The 18898-nt window shown below is 53.5% G+C and overlaps 3 protein-coding genes across 3 annotated transcripts; all 3 read right to left on the bottom strand.

The window, feature by feature from the left end:
• Positions 1-6274: 6274 nt before the first annotated feature.
• On the bottom strand, positions 6275-8767 carry CONPUDRAFT_147724 (uncharacterized protein; the record flags this gene model as incomplete). Its single annotated transcript, XM_007777179.1, has 8 exons — positions 6275-6649; positions 6724-7150; positions 7296-7332; positions 7410-7682; positions 7730-7819; positions 7943-8061; positions 8120-8302; positions 8361-8767. 8 exons carry the CDS (start codon positions 8765-8767, stop codon positions 6275-6277), a joined length of 1911 nt encoding a protein of 636 aa, XP_007775369.1.
• A 3099-nt stretch (positions 8768-11866) lies between these two features.
• Positions 11867-14812, bottom strand: CONPUDRAFT_85845 (serine threonine protein phosphatase 2B). The gene is made up of 11 exons (XM_007777180.1): positions 14631-14812; positions 14313-14517; positions 14202-14227; positions 14036-14134; positions 13862-13973; positions 13619-13764; positions 13417-13556; positions 13277-13354; positions 12993-13213; positions 12619-12928; positions 11867-12551 (listed from the first exon to the last, which is right to left on the bottom strand). The coding sequence occupies exons 1-11, from the start codon at positions 14766-14768 to the stop codon at positions 12023-12025; spliced, it is 2004 nt and encodes a 667-aa protein (XP_007775370.1). The 5' UTR covers positions 14769-14812; the 3' UTR covers positions 11867-12022.
• A 525-nt stretch (positions 14813-15337) lies between these two features.
• Positions 15338-18807, bottom strand: CONPUDRAFT_133026 (Metallo-dependent phosphatase). The gene is made up of 12 exons (XM_007777181.1): positions 18304-18807; positions 17889-18093; positions 17774-17799; positions 17606-17704; positions 17413-17524; positions 17209-17354; positions 16996-17135; positions 16863-16940; positions 16569-16789; positions 16290-16494; positions 16114-16239; positions 15338-16060 (listed from the first exon to the last, which is right to left on the bottom strand). Exons 1-12 carry the CDS (start codon positions 18487-18489, stop codon positions 15538-15540), a joined length of 2067 nt encoding a protein of 688 aa, XP_007775371.1. The 5' UTR covers positions 18490-18807; the 3' UTR covers positions 15338-15537.
• Between the last annotated feature and the right edge of the window lie 91 nt (positions 18808-18898).

The following is an 18898-nucleotide window of genomic DNA, read 5'->3' on the forward strand; positions in this document are numbered from 1 at the left end:
GCTGAGCCCGGCGGCTTGGGTGTCGAGGAAGAGGCGTTCGCCTTGGGCGATGTGGAGGGATCCGATGGTGGTGTCGGAGGTGGCGGTGCGGAGGACGCCGCGGAAGGGCGGGTCGAGGCCTGTGGGGAATGTCAGATGTCGCATACTAGATTCCGTGTGTGTGCTGGGAAGGGACGCTTACGGAGGGCCTCAAATATACGGCCGGTCAGCTCTTTTTCGTTCTGGGACAAGGTTGATATGGTGGCTGCTTCTTCGCCTAGGAAAGTGTTGAGGACGTTCGTCAACGCTGAAGGCACTGTTAGTTTACGTCCTTTCGATATAACAAAAACAACCCTACCCAAGGACAGCTCAACGGTAGCGCCAACCATCAATGCGAGGACAGCATTGCAAGCCTCCTCAGGGGAGTACTCGACGTCAAACAAGCGTGCAAAGAAGTCAGAGCTGAACGTCTTCTTCGTCGACCCAAACAGGGCACAGACGTAAGAAAGAGAAAGCTATATTAGATGTACCGCATCAGCATCACAGTCACCGACACCCAGACGGGGGAAAACATACACGGCTACCGGTGTTCATCAAACCCCTCGTGATGTGGGCCTGGAGAGCGTTGATGTTCTCCTTGACGCGTTTTTGCACGGTCATGTACTGGCTAGGCTCGACCTCGAGGAAGATGAACTCATAGATCTCGCCGAGGATATCGTACAGCTCTTCCGCTGTGTAAGCGCCCTCATCTTTGTCGTCCGCCTTTAGGGGGATTCCAGCCTGAGTCACAGCGTCAGTACTGCAGTGTGGTGATGGTGACAGCCGCTTACGATCTCGTTGGCGGCCCAGTGGATAGGAACAGCCTTTAGAACGTGTTTGACGATGTCCACACCGCGTGTCTGTTCGCCCACGAGCTCCCACGAGTTTAACTTGATGAGCTCCTGCGTCTTGTCGAAGAAGTACTGGCCGATCGTGGCAGAGTCCTTTGGCGTAGATACAAGTGCGGAAAGGAAGCTGCTTTGGGCCTTCTTGACACCATATGCAGAGGCTGTGAAGAAGCTGAGAAGGATTATCAGCTCTGATGACGAGCAGGGTACTATCAGGGGCACTCACCCCTCGCCTTTGATGACGCTCGCAGCCTTCTCCACAGCATTCGACGCGAAATGATCCTCATCCATGAGCACCCTCTCGACCTCATCCCTATATTCAACTGCAATTGGCGCCGGCCTCTCAACGGGCCTCTCGACCGAATATACTCCCTCCATCTTCATCTTCGCGAGATAGCCCTCCATCGAATCTGGCTGCATGAGCGGGAACCACGCATAGATACTATCCTTCGCAAACTGGTCTGGCAGGTGCCTCAGGATCAGCCGCCCGAGCATTGACCCGAAACCGGGTCCCTCCTCCTGGCGCTGGCAGTCCGCGAAGCCCCACGAGGTCATGTTCCACGGCGTGTAGTCCTGCGTGAAGAAGCGGTCGCCCCGCGTGAGCGCGATCGCGTCCGAGAGGATCGCGCGCGAGATGGTGTAGCCCGGGCAGAGGCCAGCGGCCTCGATCACGGGCTTCGTTTCTTCGGCTTGCAGGCCGACGTAGAGCTCGAGATGATCGATGTGGCCGTAGAGCTTGCGTGCGGCGGACGCGATCGAGGGGTCGGGGTTCCATTCCTCGAAGCTCGTGTAGGCTAGCAGGGGCACGCGCATTAGCTTTGGTTCATCAACTGCATGAAGGGGCACATCGACTCACTTTTGAGACCCAGGTACTTTCTGAAATCGTTCAAGGAGCAGACACCCCACTGGCGGTTCGCCTCAATGCCCATGATCTCTATCAATCGCAAAGATGCGGGAGTGCTACGGGCGCCGAAAGCGCCAGCATGATGGGAGATCCTGAAATTGGGACGTATCAGCCATGCCTCTTGATAGATCAAGTCAATCCACTCACGCGTCCTTGATGATGCGAGCAAGATCCTCATCGCGGAAGTAGCCATTTGCCTGACGCTTGATGCTGAGAACAAGAACGATGAGGTATTTTTGGTTGCCGGAAATACGTTGAGGCTTACCCTCCGAACGTCCACTCCTTCAAGTCTGGCACCATTGCCCCGAGCTTTCCGGAAAGATCCTTGAAGTCTTTTTGTGTGACCTGCAATCGATTGACTCAGTACATGCGCCCTCAAGGAATGGACGGAAAAGCACGTACAGAATTGGGGTTGGAACCAGGGAACAGCTCGCCAATCTTCTCCTCGACCCATTTCTCGTCTTCTTCGGACGTGGTTGCGTGCCATCGGTACAGGCAATTGAACTATAGAGGTCATGTCAATTTCCTTCTTGATATGCCATAACACAGCAGAGCCAACCTCGACAGAGACTGCATTTCCCCTCCCACGCTCAAAGAGTTGGTGATCGAGCTCGCGGAACTCGCCAAACGGTGACAAAGACCAGTTGCTCCCTTGGCGGTTCATGCCCAGGATAGCGCTGAAAGCCGTCCGATCAGCTTGGACAAACGCTAAGATAGAATATGACATACCTGACGTAATCAGCGAAGATAACGTTCGCAAACCATGCGCAGTTGCATAGACGCGCGATCTGGAAGATCTCGTCGTCCTGCCTCAGGAGGCGCTCCGAGTTGGGCTCGAGCGTCGAGGGGTCGACCCATGTGCCGCGCTCGTTGACTTCGAGAATACGTTTTGCGATGTACTACACAAAGCCATTTCGTAAGTTTCTTCCTTTGATGGGCCGATAGGAGTTATCATGGAATACTCACATTATGGTTCCGGCCGAACAGAACGAGCAGTGCACATGTCGCAGGCGGAAGTAGTAGAAGCCTGTCCTCCGCAAATACATCGGGGTAGAGCATCCCGCGACCTTCTTTGCACCGTACCTAACACAAACATAGAATTCAACACAAGGTTCGCCGCGACGAGATCGGGCTGTGGATCACGGTGGCGCTTTCATGACGCCCTCAAACCTCAAACACAGGCTCCGAGTGTCATTCATTTCACGGGAACTTGGTTTGAATCCACAGGCGAAAAAGGAAAACATAACTTGAACGTAACACACCTTATCCTGCATCTCCTGGTCATTTCCGTATAGGAGCGCAAGGTCGACATATCCCGACGTCATATTCTTGCTAACGTCCTGGTGGTCCGTGCGGAAAATACTATGCACCACGAGCGCGGCCCATGAGAACATCAACGACGACAGGCCGGCAGGGTGCGGGCGGAACTATCCAAGCACCGACGCCCACCAAACAATACGCCGACGCAATCAATCATGTCCAAAAACGTCAAGCGCCCATACGTCAACGTCAGAATCAAGCGCCCGAACAAGAAACTGCGCACCTTGTCCCGCTTGAGCAGTGTATCGAACAGCAAGCCCGCGTCAGGCAGCTGGTTCCGCGGAAGGGGGTTTGTCTGCTGCACCGAGCGCGCGTAGGACGTCCCCGCGCGGCCAAGGTCCGGGAAATCGGGGTTGTTGTACCCGCCATCTGCGGCACGCCAGGCGTACTGGGGACCTATCCACGTCGCGGGTGGGTGCGATAGGTCGCGGTAGAGGCCTTTGGTGACGAATCGCTGCATTGTGTCTTGCAGTTTTCCGGGAGGAGTTTTGGACATGAATTCGAGGACATGCTCAAGCTATGGGGAGAATATAAGTATTTGTGCTACAACTGGTCACAAATACGGATAAACTCACGAGCATTTTTCTGTCGTCGATACCGTCTCCGTGACGCAGAGCATCGAACAGGGCTGACTGCAGCAACAACCGATAATGAGATGTTGATAAATGAAAATTGAGAGATTGATGCCTACGATGGTGCCGTCATTGGCTTTGTCCCATACGCGCCTGACGAGGCTTTGGACGCCAGAGGGGTTACTGATTTGACTCGCCTGAGTAGCGTAAGGGGTTCTTGCAGATGCATTCAGCTGAGAAATAGAATGCCCATTCTGTGGAAGAATAAGATGTTAGATGAGGGCGCTATGTAACAGAGAAAACGTACGGAATGGTAGTTGGAGAAGTCAGCAGGGATTCTGCCGTTACCGTTCTGGTGACGAGTGCACATCTTGAACGCGCAAGTAGTAATACTGGGATAGATAGTTACTCAAGTTAGTGGGGCCTGACTTGGAGGAGAGGGAAAATAAAGGTGGAGGAGAACTGAAGACACCGAACTCACATCGCCTGGCTCTAGTTATATCGGAAGGCGAATTGCAATTACCAGTGCGCCATCAGGATGGCCACGGCGTAGCTTCTGGCGCAACGGATACCACTAGTACTGAAGTAATCAAAGCATATCAGTATCACAGTCACCGCCAGATGTCAAGCAAGACGCCGAGGCATGTATTTTCGGCCCCGTAGACAGCGTGGATTGCCGGTCTCCAATATAATGAAGTTGCTGTATGAGGCTGTATGTTTTGTACACTCTCGTCCGAACAAGACAATAGAATGTGATGAAGCCGTGATGCATTGATGAGGATATACCAAGGAGCAGCACTGGGAAAGGTTAGATTAATGGAACTTCTGAAGCACCGAGGAGAATAAGGTGGGTGCGATAAATCTGGTCCTGGATCTGCGTTGCGGTGCGAGCGAAGATGGAGTGATGCAAGAGGATGGAAACGGAATACCGGCGCCGCGGTGCCAGGTTCGCACGCAGTAAAGTCCGACCCAGACTCCGACCTTCCATGGCCACCAATATCTCCATGGCTCAAATACAAACCGAGCACAACACATTTCTGCGCTTAGTTAAACATGTGCTCTTGGGTCGTTCGATATCTTAAATACGGGAATGTCTCCAGCGGTGATTACTCCACTAACGTCTCCGGGCAAATTACATCTATCAGTGTGATACTCAGAGCAATCTACAGCTACCATACTAAAGAACAGATTAAGTTACAGTATCTTGTTCGCGAGTCAAGGAGACTGCTCGGAGACTCCTTCTCCAAGCTATAATTAACCCGGACGAGCCAATGTTCTCGATCGATCAATGAAAACCGCGCAGTAGCATGTTTCGAAACACGATTGCAATTCAGTTCCAAGATGCACCGATAAATCCGCGCAGCCTCTTTTGGTGGGTTCTTGTGTACTTGTACTTTGAGCGACATTGGACAATAGTGGAAGGAAGATTCTATACATATCTTGTCCGTTCTGTCGGCTCACAGTGGGGAAGCCATCGGATTTTTCTGCTCTGCCATTGTCAACGAGACATCCCCTGCATACGCCACATTCCATTAAAAATGTGACGGTGCAGTCCATGTCACTGAGATCAACAATTCATACTCAATTTTCGAGTGGATCGCTCGATGTACCGATTGTGAATAGATTACATCATCGTGTGCATTTATTAGGGCAAAATGGCGGACTGGCTTATGGTACTGGCTGTGCCGGGTTGCTTCATCGCTGACCATGGTAAGCATTTCATCTCCGCGGGCTCGGGCCCAAAATAAACAACTGACCCAGGTTATATACACTGCGCTACTACTTTAAACTTGCACTGAAGATGGGCGGACAGATTCTTCTAACCTGAGGCGGCTCGTCCTAGGCGCTAGTAGTACTAAGACCACGGTCGTCTTCGCTGGGATGCCTATTCCCCTCGATGTGATGCGGTACCCAGAGTGTCCTAAAGCTTACCGTACTGTACTGTGAAATAGCTGCATATCCACGGCCTCCATCAAGTCATTGCTGACCCGAGCAAAAATCTCGATCGATCAGTAAGATCATGCAGCCTCATTGTAGTTCAGCTTCACGATTTACTAGTCCATACACCCGCCGGCAAGAATACCCCTCTTCTCCTACAATGGTGCTTCATGATTGAACGTGTTGAGTTCGGTAACTCGAAGGTGACGTATTCGGTCTCTAAAGGGATAAACAGTCACTTCGACCTACGTCGTTTTCCGTACTCCTGGATCGCTCGTTTTGAATAGATACTAAATGTCGAATATTGGACGGATTCGTACGGATAGTCATGAACTGCTGCTTATGCATCTGACGTCTGTGTTTTAGATGGTGCCATTGAGAAGACATACCAACGTGAACTCAATTTATCACATTAAGAGTCGACAAAACTGGGCTGGGAGCGTTTCTACATTGTCACTAGACTCCTTAGGCGCCGCGTGCAAGTTGTTGGAGCACCTTCGCTAGCGTGGATTCGATTGGTGAAACCTGGGTCTATGATGTTCTACGACCTAATCAACGATATCTCTACTAGTGAACCTCCATCCTTCTGCAACAAAATTGCAACAAAACCTACGAAGCGACCAGTTCCAATGTGTTTCTGGGAATGTAAGCTACAACGACGGCAAGGTAGATTATTAGTTGCCAAGAGTCAACATCTTCCGACCATCGTCTACCTCCTTAAGCCGAACAGTTTCCTCCTCCAACCTTTTCTGTTTCTCTTTACCTGCAGTAACACCCTGGAGCCCAGATCTGCCCGCGGTTGTGGATAACACGACGTCGCTCACGTCCGTCACGTCGACGCTGTCATGCAGCGCACCAGCATCACGCCTTACTGCTGCCAGCGCAATTAATGTAAAAAGCGTGATCAGGGTCTGGGGAACGAGAGCCGCAAGAGTTGATTTCGGACGGTATGACCAGCCCATCGTCAGTGTGGTCACGTCCCCGGAAATGGGTGTGAGCATGTCCTCTGACAACTCCGAGCCCACTGTGGAGAATCCGGAGCGAAGATACTGGGTAGTAATCCAACGTCAGTGGATATCCTAGATTTGCAAGTTGTAACAGAGAAGATAAGCGTGCCGCTCACCGTGCCGCCGAATTCGACCACCCCTCTCCAGTAATCTTCCTGTTCAGCAAGGTTCATGTTCTCTGGATATTTCGACGCCAGAGTCATGAAACAGCGCACCAATATCATGTAAGATAACGTCTGGTTCGTACCGTTGGATGATTGAAGGTTAGTCTGGTTTTGCATCGATCTGAGAACATAGACAGAGTCTCCGACCGAAATGGAGACCAGATTCTGCGCATTCCCACCAAACCACTGAACAACGCTGGCTAGGAAGGCCAGCGCGCTTGGGTTGTACTGGCCAACGGCGTAAGATTTGGAGGAGTTTGACGTCGTGGGAGTGATGATCCTGTCGTTGTATTGAGCGACGACAGTTGTTATCGTTGGTGTTACGGTGCATGTCGTGTTCGGGATGAACGAATATCTGCACTCGCTCCCCGCGGCGTTACTGAATATTGAGATTGCTGTGCTCAGCGTAAGCCATTAGTAATATCCCCAGACCAGTGAGAGGCTTACTGAAACTGTTATTACTTGGCGCTGTCAAATCCTGTAGGGGGCATGGCACGATGAAAATGCAATCGACACCGTCGCACCCTCCGCCACTATAGTAAGGTCCATTTGCGACATAATCTGTCGTCAAATTGCGCATTGCTTTGAGTTGTTAGGTATATGAGTCACAAGACAACTTCAAAGGCTTCATTACTCACCCAAGCTACGGTTGCAATATGCAGTCGCTGAATAAATGCGATAAGAAGGGGGAACTGTCAGGACTTCGTCCACCGAGAAACTGTCAGGGCTTGCTTCAGAGCAGTTTACGTGGGCAGTTAGACCTTGCTGAGTCATCGTGAAGTTCTGCGACAATCCCGTGGTGTTGAAAGACGTCGTGTTAACTCGAGTACTTCCTACATCAAACTGCAGACCTGATGTCGGTGGATTCCCTACTGAGTCAACAGATGACTGGATAGACGGAAGTATGCCACCTGGATAGAATGAGGGATTGTACATGGGATACGCTCTCCAGACTCACCGGTGGAAATATTGTAAGTCGCTCCGTTCAGGCTGAAGAAGCTTGGTACATTGAGTCTAGATCCTCCAGCCGAATGCCCAGCAAGAGGACCTGAGAGGCCCAGAATGTTATAAGAATGGTCATCCACTACATTTTAAAGTTAATTTTTTTTCGAGTGATTGCTTTTCTGTAGCGACTTTTACCCACATGCCGTCAGGGAGTTATTAGTCTCACCTTGTAAGACACTGTTGTTCTTCAAGAGATAAGAAAATGTGGGGCTTTTAATGTCTAGCTCATTGCCACGGATATGCTCGCTTAGCAATATGACCGTTGGATTTAAGAGTGAAGTCCATCTGCAGCAGCGGGTATCATAACGCGTACGGATGTGCAAAGGCCAACCTGACGACGTACCCAGAACCCAATGATGCCAACAATACCATCAGAACTATTGATGTCCACGTCCATGTCGGATGTTTCATGCTGAAGAACATCTTACCCGTAGACGCTCTGACAGAAAACCCAAAGAAAAGCAGAGGAGTAGCTTGCCTATGGAGCTTGCTTGTGAGGGCCAGGCAGACAGAGAGGGAGTAGATCCTTGATGAAGCGTGGTCAACTGAAAGTTGCTGCCAGTGTAACTAACTAAAGAACTCACCGAACGGATATAGTGGAGATGATAGAAGCCAAGATGCTAACGACGAATGTTGTGGCACTTGGCTCTGAATATACTAGATGTGCAAGATTGTCTGGGAGTGGGATACTCGATCGTTGAATCAGTGACCCGACAAATCCCCAGCCTAGGCCAAATATCACTAGTTGCCCTGTTGCTAGTGCGAGTAGGCGGATGTTGGAATGAGATTGTCGCTTTATGTTTTCCCTGTTATCTGACGACAACGATCCGAGGCTGTGGTTTGAATTGTGGTGCCATTGCTCAGATGTGCTAGGCGATGGTCGCTCGAGGTCTGCGAGTAGGTACCCGCTTTCATCCCTCGAGTGGACCGACTCTATTGTTGAATGTAAAGTTGCGTAGGGGAATTGTCGTTGTGAATGATGGACCAACATTGGGATCGAAGCACTTGTGGACAGCTTGAATGTTTGAGGTTAGAGGAGTGATGGGTGCGAGTAATCTTGTATGTATTCGTACAGTGACCGTGCCCGACTGAGCCGGTACTCTCGTAAACCTGTAAGTTTATTTGAGTCATATGCTAGTCATGCGGCGTGTACGATTTGTGGACTTGCACATTTTGGTTGGTTGACTGAAGCGCCCATCCCCTAACGGCGATCACTTTTCTCCGACATGGCATCATCATATATCTAGAAATGTCTGCAGGCCACCTGCCCGTAATTAATCTAAGTGCCTGCCGGATCTGTACAGGTATTCTCACTGCCATCCTCCCCACAAATATCCTCCGATGAACGTGTTAGTCTTACGGAAACATCGATTAAGTTCAGAATGGAATGCAAATAACGAGCGCCTACATCACTCGCTTTGGCGATTCTATCCTTTCATGTATTGCAACAATCTCTCAGTGACTTTCAGATTTCTCCATAGCAGTGCCAGTGCTAAACATAGAGGTTTCCATAGTTTCGAGCAATGCGACCGTTCTCATCGCCCAAGTAGTGGGGTCTTGAGATTCAGGGTCCTAAACAGTGCCGAGCAGAACGATCCTTGGATTCCGCTTTTCCGCTTGAAACAGCAGCGAATAGTACAACAGCGTCTGAAGTCAGCGATAAGTTATGATGTATGTGAAATAACTTCATAACATTTTAAGCATAACTACTAGCGGCGCGGTACACGACTCTGCTTAGCATGACCCCTTAGGGTACCTATCAAAACACAGACACGCAGTTGCATTCCGCCAGATAGCAGTAATCGAGACTTTGAGCACAGCCTTCAAATCTCTGCTAGGAAGACACTCCCTTGTTGTTAGCAACGGTAGCCTCGTCGTGAAATGTACTGAGTTCTTGGACAATTATTGCGGAGGTGAGCTACGCTGGAGCCTGGGATACGATGTTTCTCTGACGGGTCAAATGGTTAATCCAGCTGAAGTTTTGGTCAGAAACTAATGGCGCTCACGCTGTTTTCACGGTGATTATGTCGACCCTGCTCTCTCGACTTAGCCCTTAACAAGAGCGAGTATAGCAGTGTCTATGGGTGTCCACCATAAGCGACAGCATGTACATAGGCAACCGATGGAGATTTACCGCGGTGTATACTCGTCCACTCGGAATGGCAAACATCAACGATCCATCCGTATCAGTCCAAAACGCAAACGCTAAGAGGCAGCCCAGAGAAAATATACCGGCGAGGACGCCAGTCTGGATAGCGCCTCGGATAAGCTGCCTGATGTAATAATCGGTCCGTCCGACTCCGGTGCGCGCCCGCAAAAGAGCAGTGCACAGGGAGCCTACAGATATCGGTCAGCGTTGATGGAATATTGAACGTAGTTGTGGACTTGCCAGTGATGAAGCAATCTGTCGCGACCAGTGTTGCGAGCCAAGCTGCCATTTGGATCCGAATGACACCAATGGATTTTACGTCGTGTCGGATGGTCCTGCTCTCGTCGTTAGAGCGTGAAAGCCAACTATAGAGGGCTTGCTCCCACATTTGCGCCGCAAACAGATGAACTGCTCCTACGATAGCTAGCGAGAAGCTGCAAACTGCCATCAAAACCCCAATCGTCACAAGCACCTTACTTCCGACTAAGCACCACAAACTACAGATTAGAGAGATTAATCTATGAACGTATGATCTTAAGAGGAGAACGGAAAACTTTACCGCCAAATGAGGTACATCTGTGTTACAAATGCAGACCAGGCCACTTGCAATGATGCTGAGTTGCACTGCCATACCGGCCCTAAGCGCACTGGCAAGTAAACCAGTTTTAGCATAATTATGTAACGAGGAATAGACAATACTGACTGTCGAGAATATCGGGATTGTTGAGATTCTCAACACTGGAAATACGGCGTCAGCAGGCGTTTATAAAACTGCATGAAGGCACCAACACTAAAAAGTACAGCGCGTATATCACCCTATCCACCGAGAAACAATCACTCGGCATTATGCATCTTTAGGGCAATAGGAAACTCAAGCGGTACTGTATGCCGTGTCGGTCAGGAATACAGATACGAGGAGGACTCTAGGGCGGTCAATCCCGTAATCAGCTGAACGCCGTATGTTTCACAATGTGTCGTATACAGAAGTGCCTGAACACAATCCAATCATCGACATCTACAAAGCCACAAAACTTTGTATCCTATGACTACGGTAGAAAAAATACGGTACTCACTCGCCCGGCAATAGAGCACGAACTGGTATATGACTATCCCGTAGAGGGATGTGTTGACTGTTTTCAGGCGCATAACGGGTTCAGAACCGTCTAGCAAACGTCGAAGACGGAGGACGCACACATAACGCCAAGAAAAAGCAGTCCTAAGTGTGGAGAAGAAGACCGTTCTGGTGAGCAGCACGAGACAGGGGTAATGTTAAGCGACGTACCCAAAGTTGAGTCGTACTCTCCCATGGTGCTACCGCGTTCTCGCTACGCTTCTGGCCCTGCCAAATCCCAGAGTTGCACAACTTCCGGAGTATGAGAGGAAGGAGGTCACAAGAAAGAGGGAGCCCTCAGAGGCGCTCGCGAAATATCCATGTCAGCACTTTCAAACACATAGCATCTGCCAGTGTGTGCTCAGACCAACGTCGCAGTCTAAAAATATACCTGGTCGACCGAACAGTACATCAGTATAGTACCTCAGTGCGGCGGACGTTCAGCAAACTTGCCCACAGTTCGGGCCTGGCCCAGAGTCCACCTCGAACCCCTATACCAAACCTTAAAGCTCTAGAGGCTCAAGTCACTTTAGCCTCCCTAGCGCTAGTCAAAACCCGGGCCTAAAATCACACTCGGATTTAACGCCGGGGGCCACACATGTGTTATCAGGTTTCGTGCAATTTGGGTCAACTTTGGGTGGGGGAACGCCCACAGCGTAAGTTGACTGGTCCGCCGTACGACGGCATCATGGCAGTTTTTAAACTTGACATCCTTCCGCGGAGACGAGGCGCCCATGAGCGAGAGGGTTTGCAATTTCCTCAATCCAACCTCGCTCGAGATTCACATGTCTTGCCTATCACCGACGACAACATGGTATCCTCAAACGTATCGATTCACAGAAAGACGAGAAAGAAAGAGAAAGAAAGAAAACAGCTAATCCGAATCCGAATCCACATCCACGTCCATATCCCAAGTATTATCCCCATCCCCCACCCTCCGCCCCCTATCCAGTCCCACCAACACGCCCACCTACACCTCCGCCCACCTACGTCCCCTTCCCCTCCGCCTCCGCCTGCTCCTGCGCCTGCTGCGCCGCCGCCGCCATCCCCTCCACATCCCTTCCATCCAGCGCCTCCTGAATCATCGAAATCGTACTCTCCAAGCTCCTCCTCCGCGTGCTCGGACTCGTCATCGTCGTCCCCAGACTCGCCTGCCGCCCGTGCTTCCCGCGGAACGGCGTCCGCGGCGGCGACACCCCGCTGAAGCTCGCCGACCCCGGCGAGTGCCCCAGTTTCGCTCCGCCCAGGCCGGGGGTCACAGGCGGTGTGTTCGGTCCGCCGGCGGAGGAGCCGGAGAGGCCGGTGGGCGAGGACGTGCCGGATTCGCCGGGTGAGGGGAAGCCGCCGGGCGAGAGGTCGAGCGGCGACGGCATCGCGGGCGAGCCGTCGAGCGGGGACGAGGGCTGCGAAGACTGGGACTGGGACTGCGCGAGGTGCTCCGCGAGGAACGCTTTCGCCTCCTCGGCGTCGTACAGCTCCGGCGGCAGCCTCTCGTTCTCGATATCCGACTTGCGTCTGTACATTCACCACGAACAACACATCAGCTTGACGCGCAGCTCGACAAAAGGAGAAAAAGACGCACGCATCCTCGAACCCCGAAATCGCATCCTTTATCCCCTCTGTCCCGAGCGCCAACGTGCCATACGGCAACTTCGTCGTCCCCGAGATATTCTTCAGCTCCGACACCTTCTCCGACTCCTCGCGGAGCAGCGCAAACACGCGCGCCATCCGGCCGACAGCGAGGATCTTGTTCTTGATGATCTTCCGGCGCTCGCCCGTCTCCTCCTCCGGCGCCACCGCGGGCGACGTCAGACTCTCCTCGTCCGCCTCCTCGACCTCCTCCAGCTCTTCCTTGCTGCACGTGTTCAGCACCGCGACGAGCATGTCCGTGACTGCCGAGCGTAGGTGAACAACGAAAGTCAGTTCCCTGACACGCCACGACCAGCAAACACTCACTCTTCTCGCCCACGAACGGCAGACTCCACGTGAACACGTCCATAAAGTTCGGCAGCCAGTAGGGATGTGGCGTGCTGTTAAACTGCCGGATATTCATCACGTTGCTCTCGTACTTGAGCACCGCAGCCTTGTTGTTGTACACGTCAAGGTAGTTGGGCGCAGAGAAGATCGTCATCACCGACGGGAAACCCGTTGTCTTCGTTTTCCGGTACATCCGGTATCTAAAACATATTACCATCCAACCATGAGTGCCGCTTCAAGTGAATGAACGTGGGGGCACACACCCTGCGTCCTGCGCCTCATGTGCGCGGATGATGGACAAAAGATTATTCCGCTCCAGGAACGAACATGCTGCTTGGTACCTTGCACATATCAGAATCAGCAAAATTAAGCACAGGTTAAAAGGACAGCAGACAAAACTCACGAGAAGAAGTAGGAGCACCCTCGGACGTGGTTATGCACAAAACTCTCGTTCGTCTTTTCCTGCCCAAAGTCCTCTATCGGGTCTGACCATAGGATGTCGCACATCAGACCGTGGGTTGGCGGTTCCCGGAAGCGGTCGATCTGTACGAAAAACACACTGGTAAGACTCCCAGCACAAAGGAAAGATAGATAGTGACACGCACACTGCGGATATCATCAAGGGTAGTAAGCTCGGGCGAGAGACCGCCGTGGATACAGAGGAACTGCTTGTTCATGACCGCCGCAAGCGGGAGCGCGCAGAACGCGTCCATGCACGCGTCGTATATCCGCTCCGAGTACTTGTGCTTGCCTAACAAACGCCAGCGGCGACGACAAAGAAATCTGGCACGTGAGCGTCCCGCCCGTACTCCACCGGCGTATCACGAGATAAGAATAGACAGACGTACACTCGAGCTTGAAGGTGAAGTAGTCGGTCAAGTGCCGGCACTCGTGGTTGCCGCGGAGGAGGAAGAGGGTGTTCGGGTACCAGATCTTGAGCGACCAGAGGTAGAGAACGCACTGGACGCGTGCGATGTGATCAGACGCCGGGGGGCAGATAAGAGAGATGCTTGGGGACTCACTTCGATACTGAAGTACCCCCGGTCCACGTAGTCGCCCAAGAACAGGTAGCGCGTGTCTGCTGGGCTCCCGCCGACTTCAAACAGCTTCATGAGGTCGTACTGTAACGCGGGCCCATCAAACGGTCAGCAATCAGTGCCGTCCGTAGGGCGGAAGACCTGTCCTCACGTATTGCCCATGGATATCGCCGCACACTGCAAAACACGTCAGCATTACATAACAGGCACGAGTGAGGAAGAACAAGCGGGGGATCGCGAGGCTGGAGGAGCGCGTGCTGACCTGTGATGGGTGCATCGACTTGGAGGATGTTGGGCTCGTTGGCGAGGACCTGCCTGCCCTGGTCGAGGATGTAGAGTGCGTGCTCCTCGCTGATGCGGCCCTCGCGGTAGAAGTGGTTCTTGAGGAAGGCGATGTCGGGCTTGGAGGGGTCGACCTTGGAGAAGAACTGGGCGTCGGTGGGGATGTTCATCGCGGGCGCTTGAACCTGCACAACAACGCGGGTCCCAACCGAACCGAACCGGGCTTGAGCATCAGTATCACCTCGTGGCACGCAGAAGAAGGGCGGGGCAGAGGGTGAGATGGAGAAGAGAGGCGTACGTCTTTGACGACCCGCTCCTGGGTGCTGATCGTGTTTCCATCGTCGAGGACATGCTGGGTGAAGTCGATGTCGACGGGGTTGGACTTGTGCTGGATCTGCTCTATCGCCTTGTCGACCCTTGCTTGTGGGATGTGCATTGTGTGGAGGCGACGGACGGCGACGAGGAGTGAAGTGGTGGAGGATGCAGAGGGCGAGCAACGGCTAAGGTTAGCTCGCGACAAGACCAGACTCTTAGCTGGAGAAAAGAAACTTGGGTTCGTCCTGGCTGGTGTAGCGGACTTCTAATCAGCTGTCGCGCGTGCAGTGAATGCATTGCCAGCCCTGCAACACACCACACTCTCTTTCGGTCTTCGGTCTGCTATAGCCGCTCCATTTTTATTAGCATCTACAGCAGCTTCCACATACACAGCAGCCCAGAAAACCTGTGACGCCCATGGAAAGCGATTTATCTCCTCCATCTCTCGATCGAACCTGATCTACTAATTGTAGCCAGCTCATATCCGCGGCCGAAATGCACCCCCGCACGGGCAGATGTCCAGTCACCGACGACCCATCAGTCAATTTAAGTCTGCGTCGCTCGCCGCCGGGACGTCGGGGCACTGCATCCTCTAAATCCCCGCGACGTCCCCCGTTATAGAGCCCGGGTCTCACAGCGTCCGCCATGCTGTTCCACAACCAGCCTTCGCAGCTTAGAATGCAGAGATATAATATAAGTAACAGAGCACGGAACTTGTCGCAATAGTACTGTACATGGCATTGTCTTGAATGTAGCTATAGAATACACACAGTTCTCGATACAATCCTTCCATCCGTCTACGCTCATTTCAAAGCACAAGAAAAAGGAAAACAAGGATCCGACACCGCACCCACACAGCCCTCACGCAGTCAACGCTCAAGCCAGCCCAGCTATCCCTCCTTCCCATCCAGCGCCTCCTGAATCATCGAAATCGTACTCTCAATGCTCCGCCTCCGCGTGCTCGGACTCGTATGCGTCGTCCCCAGACTCGCCATCCTTCCATGCCTGAACCCGTTCCGCCCAAACGAGCCCCCGCCCCCCGGCGAGATCGGGCTCATCGGGCTCGTCGGCATCCCCGGCCCTCTCCCCGCGCTCGGGCTCCCCACACCCGCGCCTGGACTGTATCCGTATCCGTTCTCTGCAGTGCCAGTGCTGGGAGACGTGTCAGTGCTGATTGGCGACAGCGGAGACGCGGCCGAGGTGCGGGAGGCGGGAGGGACAACGGGTGGCGAGGATTCGAGCGCGGTGTTGATCGCGTCGAGAGGGAGGTCGACGTCCATCGGGCCGTGCTCCGCTGTGCCGCTTGCCGGATTTGAGGCGGCGGCTTCGGTGGGAGAGGTGAGGAACGCTTTGGCGTCTTCTGCATCGATGAGTGCGGGTGGGAGCCGTTCATTTTCGATGTCCGATTTCCGCCTGTATTATACAAATTGTTGGTGGGACCGTGAGCGAGGTTAAATGGAACGTACGCGTCTTCGAACGTCGATATCGCCCCCCGGTCCGCTTCGATGCCCAGGTTAGACGCGAGCGCGCCATACGGCAGCTTGTTCGACCCGCTCAGGCTCTTCAGCTCTGACACCCGCTCCGCCTCCTCCCTATGCCCAGGTCAGCCCAGAAGCGGGGGAGGGATGTGAGGGAGACGCACCGAAGCAACGAGAACACCCTCGACAGCCTCCCTACAGCCAAAATCTTCTTCTTCAGCGCGCCCTTGCGCACCCACGCCGCATTCTCCTCATGCATATCCGCGTCCTCGCCCGACGCCGGCACCGCCGTCCACTCCTCATCCTCGCTCGTCTCCTCCAGCTCCTCCTTCGAGCACATATTCAGCACCGCGACCAGCATCTCCGTGACTGCACCACCGCAGCACCCCGCCTTTATCAGCACGAATCGCAGAGAAAAAGAAAGAGCAGCAACGCAGACGCACTCTTCTCCCCGACAAACGGCAAGCTCCACGTGAACACGTCCCGAAAGTTCGGCAGCCAGTACGGGTGCGGCGAGCTGTTGAACTGCCGGATGTTCATCACGTTGCCCTCGTACTTGAGCACCGCCGCCTTGTTGTTGTACACGTCGAGGTAGTTGGGCGCGCTGAAGACCGTCATGACGGACGTGAAGCCCGTGCTCTTGTTTTTGCGGTACATCCGGTATCTGTACCGCAGCACACATGGGGAGATGACGTCAGTGACAAGACACACAGCTGAGATACGAGAAAGGAGCGTACCCGGCGTCCTGCGCCTCGTGCGCGCGGATGAGCGAGAGAAGGTTGTTGCGGTCCAGGAATTGGCACACGGCCTGGTATCTACAAGTCACTCCCCGTCAAGCGCTGAAACCGACAAAGGCAGGGTCGTACGTACGTGAAGAAATACGAACACCCCCGCACATGATTATGTATAAAATTCTGCTTCGACTTCTCCTCGCCAAAGTCCTCGACGGGGTCTGACCACAGGATATCGCACATCAGGCCCTCCGTCGGCGGCTCGCGGAAGCGGTCCAGCTGGAATCATAGCGTATCAGTCTACATGTTCCGCATTTGAAGGAAAGAGGGGAGAGAGGGAAAGGAAACGCACCCGCCGCAGATCGTCGATCGTCATGAGCTCGGGCGAGATGCCACCGTGGATGCAGAGAAACTGCTTGTTCATGATCGCAGCGAGCGGGAGCGCGCAGAACGACTCGATGCACGCCTCGTACACGCGCTCCGAGTACTTGTGTTTGCCTGATCGTTCCCTCGTTAATGCCGAGCACGGTTGATCACGAATAGAAATAGAGCGCACATTCGAGCTTGAACGTGAAGTAGTCCGTCAGATGCCGGCACTCGTGATTCCCGCGGAGGAGGAAGAGGCTTTCCGGATACCATATCTTGAGCGTCCACAGATAAAGCACGCACTGCCCATGAGTCGCCGGACGTCGCAAGGATGAGCATGCAGTTTGGATAAAACAGAGAGAGAAAGTTCAAGCGAAACACACCTCGATGCTGAAGTAGCCCCTATCGACATAGTCCCCGAGAAAAAGATAGCGCGTGTTTGATGGCGACCCACCGATCTCGAAGAGCTTCATGAGATCGTACTGCCCAGAACCCCCGCATCAGCACCATGTACCACGCGAGACACTCCGCTCCAGTGCAGCAACACTCACATACTGCCCGTGCACATCCCCGCACACTGCCCCACCGCACACTCCTCGTCAGCGCCCGACGCACCAAGCAGGAGTAGGGGGGAGGGGAGACGATAAGCAAAGTGTTGGGACGCACCAGTGATGGGCGCATCCACGGCGAGCACGTTGGGCTCCGCCCTAAGGAGCGCGGTCGCTTGCTCGATGATGTAGAGCGCGTGGTCCTCGCGTATGCGGCCCTCGCGGAAGAAGTGTTCCTTGAGGAAGGCGGGGTCCGGTTTCGCCGGGTCGTCTTTGGAGAAGAAGTCGGCGTCGGTGGGGATGTGGGAGACGGGGGCGTGTACCTAATAGTCCAAACCCAGATAAGAGAGACAAGGGAGCGGGGAGCAGGATGGGTGAGGTCGCCGGCATTGTAGTTGAGACATCGAGTGCGGGGTAGAGTCAACATCACGAGATACCCATCCACAGAGCGAGAGCAAAGGGGTAGAAACATGCATGCAAGACGTCATGGTAAGCACAGCTCCAAAAGCGAAACACAGAAGCGAACGACGCACGTCTCTGACGACCCGCTCCTGCGTGCTGATGAGATGCCCCTCGAACTCCTGCTTCGTGAAGTCGATGCTCGGCAGCGGCTGCTTGTGCTTGATCTGCTCTATCGCGCGGTCGACCTGGCTGCTGCTCGACCCGTGGTGGCCGTGCCCATGGCTTGAGCCAGTGCTCGGCGGCTTCGCGCTCGGCATGTTTGTTGCTTGGTGATCGATCGTGGTGGCTCTCCGGTGCTGTCGGTGTAGGGAGCAAAGCGAGTCAGGTGGGCGATGGGTTGCTGTGCCGTATGTCGTAGGGGGTGGAGTGGTGCCTTTGTGTCCGAGGGTATGGATGTATGCGTCGAGGTTATCCTCCGCTGACGTCGTCTTCAATGCAAGGGATACAGTGGGCTCGTTCGTTGCGTTCGTGCAAGTTGGTGGGTGCGAAGGTGGATGACGGTGAACTCCCTGGCTTAAGAGGAGGCGAGGGAGGCGCGCAGAGCAGAAAGGCAGAAAGAATGGAGAACAAGGTGCTGTGGGGTTGTGTGGACGGAAGAGGGAAAAGATGTCACAGCATGCGAGCTAGATCGAGGCGCCAATTGTTGGCTTTCTTTCCGGAGTCCAA

This window comes from Coniophora puteana (assembly GCF_000271625.1).
Source record: "Coniophora puteana RWD-64-598 SS2 unplaced genomic scaffold CONPUscaffold_20, whole genome shotgun sequence".
NCBI lineage: Eukaryota > Fungi > Basidiomycota > Agaricomycetes > Boletales > Coniophoraceae > Coniophora > Coniophora puteana.

Excerpts from the sequence above, each read along its gene's own strand:
- CONPUDRAFT_133026 (XM_007777181.1), bottom strand. The coding sequence starts at position 18,489 with ATGCCGAGCGCGAAGCCGCCGAGCACTGGCTCAAGCCATGGGCACGGC. Across the intron at positions 18,094-18,303 it reads AGGAGCGGGTCGTCAGAGAC|GTACACGCCCCCGTCTCCCA; the intron begins GTGCGTCGTTCG and ends TTGGACTATTAG. Across the intron at positions 17,525-17,605 it reads GGGGCTACTTCAGCATCGAG|TGCGTGCTTTATCTGTGGAC; the intron begins GTGTGTTTCGCT and ends ACTCATGGGCAG.
- CONPUDRAFT_85845 (XM_007777180.1), bottom strand. The coding sequence starts at position 14,768 with ATGCACATCCCACAAGCAAGGGTCGACAAGGCGATAGAGCAGATCCAG. Across the intron at positions 13,765-13,861 it reads CTTCACCTTCAAGCTCGAGT|GCAAGCACAAGTACTCGGAG; the intron begins GTACGTCTGTCT and ends GGCGTTTGTTAG. Across the intron at positions 12,552-12,618 it reads ATTTCGGGGTTCGAGGATGC|ACGCAAGTCGGATATCGAGA; the intron begins GTGCGTCTTTTT and ends GTGAATGTACAG.